The 13,699-nt window shown below is 40.9% G+C and overlaps 1 protein-coding gene across 2 annotated transcripts; it reads right to left on the reverse strand.

The window, feature by feature from the left end:
* Positions 1 to 1,349: 1,349 nt before the first annotated feature.
* cab39l1 (calcium binding protein 39, like 1) lies at positions 1,350 to 8,111 on the reverse strand. Of its 2 annotated transcripts, XM_088989533.1 has the most exons (10): positions 7,770 to 8,111; positions 7,465 to 7,550; positions 7,261 to 7,400; positions 7,024 to 7,188; positions 6,686 to 6,804; positions 5,618 to 5,786; positions 5,484 to 5,543; positions 5,343 to 5,408; positions 4,741 to 4,884; positions 1,350 to 4,205 (listed from the first exon to the last, which is right to left on the reverse strand). In XM_088989533.1, the coding sequence occupies exons 3-10, from the start codon at positions 7,375 to 7,377 to the stop codon at positions 4,014 to 4,016; spliced, it is 1,032 nt and encodes a 343-aa protein (XP_088845659.1). In that variant the 5' UTR covers positions 7,378 to 7,400; positions 7,465 to 7,550; positions 7,770 to 8,111; the 3' UTR covers positions 1,350 to 4,013. The 2 variants fall into 2 exon arrangements, with proteins under 2 accessions (XP_088845659.1, XP_088845658.1); XM_088989532.1 differs by lacking the exon at positions 7,465 to 7,550 and having other exon boundaries at positions 7,770 to 8,110.
* Between the last annotated feature and the right edge of the window lie 5,588 nt (positions 8,112 to 13,699).

Genomic DNA, 13,699 nt, shown 5'->3' on the forward strand with positions numbered 1-13,699 from the left:
AGTAGTTTTTCCTGTTTGTGGGGGTGGGGTGGAAGCGCCGGCGACAAAATCTTTCGGGAGTGTAAATCGCCACCAAAATACGTTTTGCAAACAATCCAAACAAAACTAAAAACAATAGGATGGCAATATAGAGCGTTGGGGCGTATTCGTTTTATTCCGGCAATGTGGTTGCATTGATCTGTTTGCCGGTAAAAGCAGCAGCCCAAGAGAGACTTGTGACCTCTCACCCTTGTAAACCCTGCCCCCACAAACCCTTCTGGCCTGTCTGCAGGAGCCCGCCTCATTTGCACACAGATATCACCCCCAAGTTCCACCAAAAAAAGAGAGATCACGACTATGACTTGTCCCTGCACTAGCCGTTCGGAACTCAGTGCAACCTCCCGCCCTTCCCCCATCTCATTGTGGGAACCAGAGTTGCCTAACTTGCCTTTTTCCTGGACCGAACTTTGACCTACATTCCCACTGCATGTTCCCTGCTGGTGTGGTGAGGAAACGGCGTAGATCGTGGTCATGCCAAAGCCCCATATTTGCATTATTCAATGACTTTGGCATTTGGAGCAATTATTCAAAACGTGTTGAATTAAGCTGCAGAAAGATATACTGAATTGTTCCATACATTTTAGTGTGGTTCAAAAACCAGGAAGTGTTTTTTCTCCTGTGGAATCACTCAAGCGTTTATGGTGGATATTTCAAATGTAGTAAGTGTTCAGAAAACAAAGTGCTCAGAGATAAGAGCGAGCCGTCTTTGTGTTGGTTCCCTCCTAGCAAGATGGAGCGTGTGTCAGCGTTTTTGAACAGGCCTGCCACAAGCCAATAGGAGGACGCGGAGATGATTACTTCCAACTCAAGTAAATATGCTGGCAAGCAAGGGAGACAATAAAGGCAAATGCTCAGCAACTTTACATTATGAATTCGTTAGCCTGAAAATGTTGATACACAAGTCCACATGAACCTTTGATATGATAAATGTTGATTTGGGCGTTAGGAGAGGCAAATTGAAATTACATGTATAAAGGGGAGAAACAATTGATAAATCACTGGTAAACATAGTCAATTTCAAAAATTCAAAACTGTGAAGTCTCCAACATATTTCACAACCTATACAAGATGGATTTAGTTGACTCTGACTAACGTTTGAACAAAATGTTACCGGTCGTTGAGGACCTAGTGTTTCTTGTGCTCTTTAATCGCTCCTACGCTAATTGTCAAACCCCACAGACCCAACAATTTGTGGAATCATTTTTTGTAACGGTCCACCCATAGAATATCAATGTTTCTCTTTTTGCAAATGTGAATATCAAGACTTTGGCAATTTTGCAAATGTGAAACAATCTGGAAATCTTATGCAGTTCAAATTGCAACAAAGTTTATTTAATGAATGATTTCACACTTCTTTATATATGTACAGAGAATTCCATCCAAATTAAGTCTGTTTGTGATTAAATAGGGGAGATGGCATCAAATACGACCGTAATAAGGAAATATACAGTCAAAATAATAATTAGAAAACTATACAGTATATTGTCTATAGTCAAACAATCAAGGAATTCATGTCATTATTTTGCCAGTGATTTACTGTCTGTAGTTGCAGTTGGAGGTAGGATTCGAGAAACATGAAATGCTTTTTAGCACAATATAAACAAAGTGCCAAATAATACGCGCATCTAACACCCTGTAAGTGACTGTATAACATAGGGAGATGCCTGCACTATGCACTTTGAAATTGTGTATATTGGATGATTTAAAATGGACATTCAAGCAGAATATATCCCATATGGGTGTACTTGGGCTAATAGTTATCAATGACAATCAATATATTTTATACAAAACAGGAGAACATAATTTTATTTGTCCCCCTGTTGAAAGGCTTTGGTTTAAAAACGTGGAATTACTGAAGTGAATATGACCGCAACAATCCATTTAACATTTTTAAAATAAGGCATCACTCTCTACAAAGGCCCCCCACACGGTAATTCATTATGAAGTAATGTCCATGTGGCACCAACCAATAAAATAGTTTTAAAATGATTTCCACAAAGAAACCCCCATTCAAGTTTGACTGTGTCGGAAGATCACATAATGCAGATACACAAACCACAGAAATTGAAATGTTAAGGAGTGGGAAGGGGAAAAAGGGGGAATTCTAAACTTGAGGTATTTTCCATTGTTAGGACCGTGCACCTAGAAAGTCCGTGCTGAAATGTACCATTTTCGTCCCAATGGCTGATATCAAACAGGAACACCAAATTAAATGACTGCAAGGTAATAAATATATTCACCACCTGTTATCATAAAAAAACTCTCTCTTGATAAAAAAAAGCATCACGGTGGAACAAATGCCTTACAATCATATATTTTTAAAAAGTCTCACAAAGACATTTGACCCTGTGCAGTGTGTGCATGTGTGTGTGTGTGTGCGTGTGTAATTCAACATTTAGCCAAATAATCCGGGTTAAATACGACACACTAAACATGTTATATTAAAGTTACAATTGTCTCCGCTTTTCTGAATCAACTTCAATTCATGAAACAAAGCAAGCTCTTTAGAAAACAAAATCATGCTAAGTGAGTAAAAACAGAATTTGGTATATGACTTGTGTATGTTTGTATAAATACTTGTGCATCCTTTCCTCCAGCAGCAGCGGATTAATGACATAATCTTTCCACATTTGCCTGCCATTAGTGAAAAGTCATTTTGTTTATCGTTGTTTGTAAGAGCACACATGAGGAGTTGTTTTGGGGCCAAGGTGAGGGGAAAATATCCAAGGGGAAAATTAAAGATTGAGGTAATGTTACAGGAATCACATTGGAATTTTGAAAACGGTTCAAGATACGAGATGTAATTGCCAAATGTTTGTGTCAAAATTCCATCTAAACTTGAGTCTGAGACCAGAAGATGGAGGTCTGAAATACTATTACCAGGTAATATTGAGTATTGGTGATAAAATGTGGACTTGAACAAATCCAATAATGAAAAAAAATTACAATAAAATGCACACTGTGTCGATAGCATTCACGTGGTACAACGTTGCATGTGACGAAAACGTGTCAAGTGATGTTCCATGTTGTAATCATGACCTAATTCAAATGTTTTGTCCTTACTGTGTAAATATTTCCAAGTGTAATCTCAGAATGATTTTATTAGTACGTAGTCATTTTAGTGTGGCCCGCATACTATATACTGACAATGTGAGGATTGAACAGGGTCCTCCCAGTGAGATCAGTTGCTCATTGTGTGGATGGTGCAGGGATGGGTGTTACCCTGCAGCGCTATGTGATCCCTCGTTTCCATTTCAGACATGCCAGACCCGCCGAGCGCGGGCTAAAACCATCTTCACAAATCAATTCATTCCTCTGCTGTTTTGATTTTCTCTCGCTGTGCTGGCAAACACATTGGTAATCTCATCGCTGACCCCTGCAAGCGCAAAATGCAGACAAAGGCCTAAAAACGGCATATTAGGCACACAGGACAACAATGTGCAAAGACGGTTATTAATGAGCCACATGCCGAAGCTGTCTTTCAACAACGTTTAAATACTCAAATGAAAGCGAAAATGAAATTTAAGGCAATGAATCAGATGTGTCATGAGAGCGGGTGGATGAGGTCATATTGGAACATAAACGTCCCCTTCAGTTTTTCAGTCCACACACACACACACACACACACACGACTTTCTGTCATTGTCTTACAGCTGGAGCTCATGCTGCTAATGGAGTGATGTTGTCATTCTAAGGTCTGTGCTGGCAAAAAATAAATACATCTGGAAGAGTAACAGTTTTAGGTCTGACAATACAAGACTGGACAACACAAAAGAAGCGCTACGGTTACATAAGAGTTCTTGGCCCACTCAGGTTGCTGTATGGAAATCCCATCCAAACTAAAAAGCAGACAGAAGTCATCTTTCCTTTGTTCCTATATTTTGTAATGAACGCTAAGCCTTACAGAAGCATTTCTTTCGACGCTGGCTGGCACTACTGCATCGACTGCTTTTGGAGCATTCCATCCTGCAGCATCAGGCTTCCTCTGGGCCTGTGGACTTCTTAAGGTCCCGGATCTGCTTGACCAGGTAGTTTTTCTCGTCGCAAAATTGTTCATCCTCTGACCGATCTGTCTGGAAATGGCTCAAGAACTCCACCAGCTTGGTCTGGTTCTTCAGGAGGATGTCCAACACTGGCTGGGTTTTGTTGGGATTTGCAACAAACACCTGCGAGATCCAACGAGGAATATTCTTTATTATGCCACTTCACACCGCATTCAGATTAAAATCACATTCGTGAGAAATGAGGGCTTGGGTAAAGACCAATCAGGATTGGTCGTTAACTGAGCAAACGGGATGTCATTTTCAGTCGACAGCAAATGGACAAATGGCCGTCCTCAAGCTGAACAAAAAACGGGTGGCTTTTCCAGCTTACGTCATATTTGACAAATGCAACATTTATCAAAATGCCGTGTTTTGAATTGGAAGGTTGCAAAGAACTTATTAATGTCAAGGAAAATTGGTGGATGACTTGCCCGTTAAGCAGACAATTCACACATCAATACTAACGTCTATTTAAGCATGTTTACTCCCATGCTATTCATCTTAATGAACAGAAAATAGTAGCTTCATTTCAGCAATTAACAAATACACATCACTTCCTAAGAGATTACATCACAGGAAAATACCAACCAGAGAATTTCTCACAACTTTAAATAAAATGTTCAACTGACACAAGAACAATTAGAAACGGACCACTCACCTTGAAAACATGAAATGCTTCAAACTGGATGTTGCGACTGTTATCTCTTAGCATGTTCATCATCATTTTCAGGTTCTCTGCTCGGCTGATGTACTTTGTCATCACTGTGAAGTTGTGTCTGTCCAGCAAAAGCTCCCCGAGAAGCTGAAAATAGGTTTCCATTCTTAATTGTAGACCATGAATACTAGCACAATGTTGATTCATGTTAAATTGTACTCAAGTAGTAGTACTGGTACTTTAGAATAATATTCAAGTGTAAGTAGTCTTTCCCCCAAATAATTACTTGAGAAAAAGTACGGAAATATCCAGTGAAAAAACACTACTTGAGTAACTGCTGAATAACTTCTTATTTTTACAAAATACAAGATAGAAATGTGCTAAATCTCATTATGCCCATCAACGTCACACATTATTTGTTATTATTTATTATTTATTTTTTATTTTAACTTTATGTTACTTCGGGTTGAGTGAACGTTAGCGCGTGTGGCTGCCGCTGCTCACCCGCAGAAAGAATATCCTGTGACTGTAAAGTGTCCTTGAGAGTTTTGAAAGGTGCTTATAAATTAAATGTATTATTATTATTAAACCTGCAAAGGTGGTACCTTTAAAGACTGTCGCTTGGTGACGTAATTGTCAGAATGCAGGAGCTTGTCATATTCGTTAAATACCTTGAAGACATTTTTCAAAAGGAATATTAGATCAAGTCATGACATTGTTTCTAGTGAGGACAGTTGAGCAGTTACCCGGTCATAATTGGTCTCCAAGAAATCAGCACACATAATCTTATGCCTTGTGAGGAGATCCTGCCAGAAAAAAAGGTTGTTAGAAGGAGAGCATTACCCGAACAGCGAGGATAGAGAAAAAAATCTCAGCGTACCTTGAATGATGCAAAGGCATCTGAGGCTATGTCGAAGGTGGAGAGCTCCACATATCGGAAGAAACAGTAGAAGTCTTCGGAGAAGAGTATCAACCGAGCTAACGGCTCATGGCGAAGACATTCTCTCAGCATCATTCCACAGTTCAGAGCCACTTCTGCACTTTCATATCTGTACAGGAGGACACCATAAAATCAAGTTTGCTCATTTACATCCAATTGCCTGTAATTAAAAAAAATGAAATTCCCCACATTCCGGCCATCCCATTAATTATAAAAAAATGAAAAAGGACCAAAGAAAAGACACACAGTTTTTTAGAGGACAGTGACAATATGCTTCATTAGTCCCTGTACAGGTTGGGCAATACAATATGATTCAAGCAATTGTTGCACCAAAATATCAAAACACGAATTGAAAGTGCAGTTCTAAAGTTGTGTCAAATGTTAATCTGAAGTGTCAACTCCTAACACATGCAGTAATCATCCTTTGTTTTTTTTCTTCAATTGAACCTGTTTAGCAGTTCAGAAAAAGCAACTCAATTGAATTTAAATGTATTATTATTATTATTATTATTAGTATTATTATTATTATTATTATTATTATCTTCTGATATCTCCTTTAGTAAAGGTTAAAAAAAATAATCACAATTACCATATTCAAGACAAAATTTCAAGGAAAATGTGCTGGAGATTTTGTGTATTTCTCCAGTGATGATCTAGGTCATTCAAATTGATCTCGGTCATACACATGAGCCTGTCAGTCAGACAGCAGCCTCAGCTGATTCTAACTCAATATAAATTGTACATCCACAATTCCAAAGGTGGCCCCATTTCGGACTGCTGTATAACTAACAACCATTCTTCTTACTTCTGTTCATCTGTTACATAAGTTAATGCAACCAGTTCAAGCTCATTCTCTGGGACTTGTTAGACCATATTCTTTGGTAAAATGTTGTAAAATTTGTAAGGCACGTCAAAAGTCATTTTGTCAGAGAGGTTTTCATAGCGTGAACAGGAAGCTAAATTACTCTGGTACTCTTTTCTGATGAGAATCAAACAAGGGGGACTTACCCCTTTAGCAGCATGAAGAGGATCTGTTGGTGTGTAGAGATGTATTCTACGGTCGGAGTGCGTGTTCCAATCTGCCGTCTGACAATATTACTGAATAAATGAACCACATCCTTTTTACCCTGTTTCGGAAAAAAAGAGATCTATATTAATGGTTGGCCTAGAAAGGGGTTTAAACTTTGGTTTCACTCAAAACAGCATTGTATATATAAAAATATTTACAAAAAATAAAGATTATTACTAAACAGATTTTCACTTATTGCTGGTTCTATTTGGAACCTTACAACAACGACAAATGAGGGATTACGCTACAATAAAGCAATGAGAAGCATGTATCATACCTCGAAGTCAATCCTTTGCAGATTTGCAATGAGTGCAATGAGTAGGTTAGTGTTGTACAACTCCTGTGCAAGTTGAGCCACTGCCTCGGTCTGGGGCTCCTTGTCACCTGTCCCACAAAGGACCTCCTTCAGAGAAGCGAGGTTTTTTGAAGCTTCCTCTGCCACCTGAGCAGTGGACAGTTAGAATTTAGAGAGGTTCATTCCCAACTCTTAACACCCCACACCCCAAACAATCACCTTTTCACATTTTTTACTTTCCCCAGCATCCAGCTTTTCCATATAAGCCACATTTTCTTTCAAACTCCTCACTATTTCTGCTGGACTCTTCTGAGACTTCCCGAAAGGAAAAGGCATGACTGAATGAGATGACCCAAGACCTGTCAGAAAAAAAGAATACATTGTGACTTCTATTAGGTAATACTATAGTTCCAAACGGCACACCTGAAGAAACAGGGCCACGGCGAGAGTTGGTTAGCTTATTGTAGTGGCAAGCCGACACTGGAACAAACTACTGAAGATCAGCACACCTAGGAAGCGACGAAATCAACTTCCTCTAGTAACTTTTCATTCGTTAAACTCTTGTCGAGTGACGATTCAATTTTCAGAGCCCCAGCAATGTTCATCGCCAAACTTTAACTAGCTTGTGACTGAGTGACAGGACACTCGCAATAGCTAATACTACGCGGACAGTGAACACGACGAACATACCAACCAAAGACGAAAGATTCCCAAGTGTCAAAACTCACCGACGAAATGCGAGGAGTAGTTTTAAAGTTGGGGGAATATCGGTGGCTAAAGCTTAGCTAATAGGCTAGCGAGTTGCTTCTACTTTCTTGTTTTCACTGTTAGGTTGCGTTTAAATGTAACCTTATCTGAGATCACTCGCTTTCTATGTCCCACTCGTAACAAAAATACGACTACAAAATTCTCTTCCAAACGACCATCGTAGCTGTGCGTATGAATGTAAACCTCGCTAGCCTTGACCTAACTAGCTAACCGACTCGTTTCAAGCAGATGGCTGGACAAACTGACAACTTCATTTCCCTGTGTGACTGGAGTGTAGTTGCGAACCTCGTCGTCCTCTCTCTATCTCCCCTCCTCCCCTCTTCCCTGGGACACGAGGTGGGCTTGTTTTGCCCATAGGATGACGGACATCGATTTTAGCCAATCACGTTAGGAATACGGCACATTTCGGCACCCGCCCCCCTGTTGACGACAGTTTTGTTTACTTTATGAGATTCGTTTTACTGTAACAATACAGTAATGTGTTTGTGTGGATCCGTTTATTACTACTATGATTCAAGAAAGCGCTATAAAACTGTGATCAAATACACAGAGCCCGTGTTTCTGGTGAATGAGAAACGCCTGTACAGTAATGGTGTGCGCTATTTTGGAATGATCGACACAGGGTCATCCTATAACGGTAATTTTTAATTATTACGGAAGCCGAGTTAAAAAAAAGAACCCACTCTGTGAAAAATCTGTGGAGCCATGCATTGCGTGGGCTGTCGGCGGACGGACTGAGTTTTTGCATAGTAATGTATACTAAGTCACATGCGGCGGCACAATATGGAAACATCAGGGAGGGCAGTGGGGCTCGGGTGTGCTTGCTTAGTCAAGTTCAAACGGCGGATCCAGCGATCTGATTGTCACTTTTTTAATGAAACTGCAGCAGTGCATACAAAAGTAAAACTTAAATGAGTTTATTGACCTCACTCAGGAAGTATTCATTCATTCATCTTCCGAACTGCTTATTCTTGACGAGGGTGCTGGAGCCTAACTTAACTGTCGTCGGTCTGTCGGAGGGGGACACCCTGAAATGGTTGCCAGCCAACGCAGGGCACACGGAAACGTACAACTATTCGTGTTCACACTCACGCCTATGTAAAACATTAAGTGTTGAATCAGCATGCGACGCATGTTTTTGGAATGTGCGAGGAAACTGCAGGACCAAAAGAAAACCCACACACGTCCGGTGAGAACATGCAAGGAGGGAGGCCTTAGCGGGATTGAACTGCACGACCTTTGCACTGTGAAGTCGACATGCTAACCACCCGACTACTAGGCCGCCTCAAAGTATTCATCCGATATTCACACTTGGTATCAACATTATCCATATTTCGATTGGTAGTCCTGTAAAGTTGTAGCAACAGTGGTTGGTGTGGTGTCATAAAGTAGAATACAATGTCATATTCATTATTATTTGGGTCAATTAATGTGTTTTCCTTCCCGATAAAAATAAATGCCTTGAAACAAAAAGGCTTTTTGAAAGGATTGGACACAGTCCTAAAATACAGTAAAGTCTCGTTATATCGATATCGGATATATCGATAATCCCGGTTATATCGATACTATTTCTATGCACGCACGGAGAAAATTACATGCAAACAGGGTCGGATATATCGATAGTCCCGGTTATATCGATATTTTTCGGACGCCCTTGAATATCGATATAACGAGACTTTACTGTAATTCGAATTAAAACAAATCTTTTAGTCATGTTGCGACACACGCGTGTATGATTTTGAAGTGCGCTTTTCAACACTTTCATGTCTTTCAATTCCTTGATCTCCTTGATGTGCGTATCACCCTGACGCATAGCACACGCTTGCAAATTGTATAAAAGGAGCTGTCGCGGGACAGAGAGATCGGGCGAACCACGGGGCAGAATCAGCTCAGACTCACGCCCGGCTCACGCCGGGCGTCGGACGGACATCACGGCACGACTTGCTCAACTCCACGCCACGATCAAGCTCTGCGCGTCACCTGCCTGGGAGATCTGACAACGAACCTACTTACAAATAAAGAGAACCATCAAACTCTTTCGTCACATCTTATCGAATACTGTACTGTGCTGTGCTATGCCGTGTTGGCCGCACGGGGGAAGGATTGACCCGCTGTGCTGCATCACGTGATCACGTGGGTGACACATGACGAGCAGTGAAGTTTCATGACTGCCAAATCGAAGTGGACTGAAAAAAAAAGCGTTTTCACGATTTACCGACTGTATATGTTATTTTTTTCATATATATATACAGTATATCCATGACATCATCACTTTAACTGCCGTGTTCACTGTTTTAATCAAATTGTAGAATTTGCCGGATATCACAGCACACGACATTTAGTATGTGTTCCATGTCTTATTCCCTTACAATGGATTTGATTTTAAAGCTTTTTCAACTCTGGACGCATAGCAGTTTGTTGTCCCCGGTGGGGACTGGGACGAAATGCTAGGATAAGGCCGGGACGACAAGATGCTTTGTAACGGCAAAGGTCAAACTTGCTTGTGATGCTACCTGACGATTTGTTTTATTTATTGATTTATTTATATTTTTTGTATACCGTATTCCGTCTTCTGTTTGTGCAAAGCAAAAACTTTGTTTTAACCCCTTGTCTACTGGTATATCCGACCGTACATCAAGATATGACAATTTTAGAAGAAATTCACTCATGTAAATGGCTGCAAGACATAAGCTTTACAGGCGTTTCAACAGGCGCAAAGACTATACAGTACTGTTGTTATTTTGCCGTCCCACGACGTATGTGACGTCACAAGTAATCTCAACGTCCAAACTCGACAAATCGACAATGGAGCATGTGCCAATTCTCAAAAATACTCCACGGTCCCACCTCTTTTGCAACTATTTCCCACACTTATGATTTGCTCACACCTACAACTCCTCTATTGAAGTAAATTGCCCAGAATTCTTTTGACGAAAACTACTATGATTTCACTTCAGTTGTAATAAAATGTTGTGCAGCAAACGTGACAAAACAATACCCGGTGTCCCCACCATGAACCATCACCTTATTGTGCCAATAGGGTTTTTATGTCTAAATTATGTTTGGTGGTAAATTGTCTCAGGCTTGATGCCCGAGGGTTGTCAAACTCATTTTTGTCACGCCGCGTTGTAGGCCTTGGAGGGCCGTTATGAATTTTAGGAAACCATGTAAATGTTGAATCTCTCCCACATATAACATACACAGCACAACAAATTGATTAATAGCTGGTTTTAAAATCGAAAATCGAGTGTGATACATATCAATAAACAAGACCATATGTCGACAAACTTTGAATATCAATTTGTTGATAACATTTGGTCATTTAGGAATGGGTACAACTACCTTAGTTGTTATAAATGCTATATATGAATTAATCATGTATTGGTAGGGAGAGTGCTTGGAGCCTTTTCTCATAAAGTTCATGCATTATATGATCTAGACTTCACTACCAGCACAGAATCATCGTCACAAAGTTTGCGTTTGTATTTTGTTGAACTATGGTGCAGGGATGTGAGGTTATTACAAACAAGCCCATGGCGAAAACGTTGAATTTAGAGCTTTAGTTATTTTTTAGGGGTAAATAAATTGCTCCCAAATATGCTCCCTATAGCACCTTTAAAGGACAACCGATACCTCCGGCCGGACAAGTTGCGTCCATAATTTGTAAAATCGCTTCAAATGATTTCTACTGAGCGCATTTTACAAAGATCCCACCGCGTATAGCTATATTTTACGTTTTAAACTCGCGCTGAATAATCAAGAAGTCTTGTTTTCGAGTTGATGACGATCCCCTAAGTAACATCACGAAGGCCTGTGACCAAAAAAGCGACACACAATACATTTTGTGTACTTTTTTTTTCATCTGAAAACACCGTGTTGATCGCGAAATTAGACGGAAAACTACATAAATAACGCGATGGTGAATCGTTGTGTGTCGCAGCCAATTGCGGTAGCACGTTGTAGTTTTACACAAAGGTGTAAGTTTACACAAATTCCCAGCGGACAAATCAGCCAATTTCCAACGGAGCTTGTGCACCATCTTGTGCATTTTCTGGGCGCTACATTGGAGTCCAGACGGCTCGAATCGATATCGAAGGACTTCTTTAATCGATTGCAAACATTTATGCTTTCCTCTTCAGAACTATTTGAATCATATTCATATCTGGATGAGTAACAAGAAAGATTCTTCTCCAAATTTGAACTCTCTGAAGCCATTGTTTTGATTCTGGAGCAAGGCAGTGACTAAAAATATCAGCCTGTGTGTCCTTTAAAGGACAACCGACACCATTTTTTGTTTCCTTAACTGACATCAGAAAAACGTTTTATAGCATCTAAAATACACAAAACACACAGGCTGATATTTTTAGTCAAATGCAAAACACCAATAAAAATGACTTAAAGTGTTCCAAAACTGCCACAAATGAGCTAGAAACTGGCGAGATTCAGAAAGTCCCGCCCCCTTGTTCGTGACGTCACGTCAGGATACTCCTTCACAAACTGCCTTGCTCCAGAATCAAAACAATGGCTTCAGAGAGTTCAAATTCAGAGAAGATGCTTTCTTGTGACTCATCCAGTTATGAATATGATTCAAATAGTTCTGAAGAGGAAAGCATAAATGTTTGCAATCGATTAAAGAAGTCCTTCCGTATCAATTCGAGCTGTCTACAAGCGATGAAACCGGTGAAGATCTGGACTCCGATGTAGTGCCCAGAAAATGTACAAGATGGCGCATAAGCTGCGTTTCGTCCAGTATATAAAGCCGCTTATCAGAGCCGTGAAGCCGCCCGTGATTGGTTAAAATCCGTGGTAGAAGACAGAGGGGTGGGTTTTACGCACACACACAAAGGAGACCGCCACACGAACATCATGATGTTGAGACGAGAGAGAGCTCCTCTCTTGACAACGCTCCACTGTAAAAAAATGACACGGTGGAAAGTGGATGTTTGTCCGATCGGTTTGCTCCACTAATATGGCAATTGCTCTCTTTCACCAGGTGAGCTCACAGTTAGCATGCAGTGTCACTAAATGAGTAAACATGCATCAAAGTTCCCCTATCCAAGCGCCAAATCGCGAACTCTGGTTAGCTTCCTCGTTCGCCTTTGCTGGTGCTCGACTGCTATATTCTGGGGAGTCTTTGTAAAATGCGCTCAGTAGAAGTCATTTCAAATGATTTTACAAATTATGGACGCGACTTGCCCGGAGGTGCCGGTTGTCCGTTAATTGTGCAGGGCCCTAAATAAGAAATTTAAAGTCAAACTAAACCAAAACGTTTTATACCACCGGAACGAAAAACACATTCTAGTTGTGAATGCACCTTTCATCATCCTTTGAAAAATTCACAAATCATAAATTAACATCAGAGCATTGTCATCAAATGGTGAGTATAGTTTTGCTTTTTTGATTGTTGCTGTGCTGATGACCATTTTGTGTTTGGGAGCCTTTTACTGAGCGAGTTGCTTGTTCTGTAGCCACAAAGGTCACAAAGTCTTCTTGTGCCGGTCCCAAGCCCGGATAAATACAGAGGGTTATGTCAGGAAGGGCATCCGACGTAAAAGCTGGGCGAAAACAAACATGTGTATCATACCTCTGAAGATGGAGGTTACTGATTCGCTGTGGCGACCATCCATCCATCCATCCATCTTCTGCCGCTTATCCGGGGTCGGGTCGCGGGGGCAGCAGCTTCAGTAGGGAAGCCCAGACTTCCCTCTCCCCAGCCACTTCTTCCAGCTTGTCCTGGCGGTCCCGAGGCGTTCCCATGCCAGCTGGGAGACATAGTCTCTCCAGCGTGTTCTGGGTCGTCCCCGGGGTCTCCTGCCAGTGGGGCATGCCCGGAACACCTCACGAGGGAGACGTCCCAGGGGCATCCTAATCAGATGCCCAAGCCACCTCA

This window comes from Hippocampus bargibanti, linkage group LG02, assembly GCF_051943395.1.
Source record: "Hippocampus bargibanti isolate YZ-2025 linkage group LG02, ASM5194339v1, whole genome shotgun sequence".
In the NCBI taxonomy this organism is placed as follows: domain Eukaryota; kingdom Metazoa; phylum Chordata; class Actinopteri; order Syngnathiformes; family Syngnathidae; genus Hippocampus; species Hippocampus bargibanti.

Coding starts and splice junctions, on each gene's coding strand:
- cab39l1 (XM_088989533.1), bottom strand. CDS start 7,377: ATGCCTTTTCCTTTCGGGAAGTCTCAGAAGAGTCCAGCAGAAATAGTG. Junction 6,805..7,023: donor TGCAAAGGATTGACTTCGAG/GTATGATACATG, acceptor TTTCCGAAACAG/GGTAAAAAGGATGTGGTTCA. Junction 4,206..4,740: donor AAGCATTTCATGTTTTCAAG/GTGAGTGGTCCG, acceptor TGGATCTCGCAG/GTGTTTGTTGCAAATCCCAA.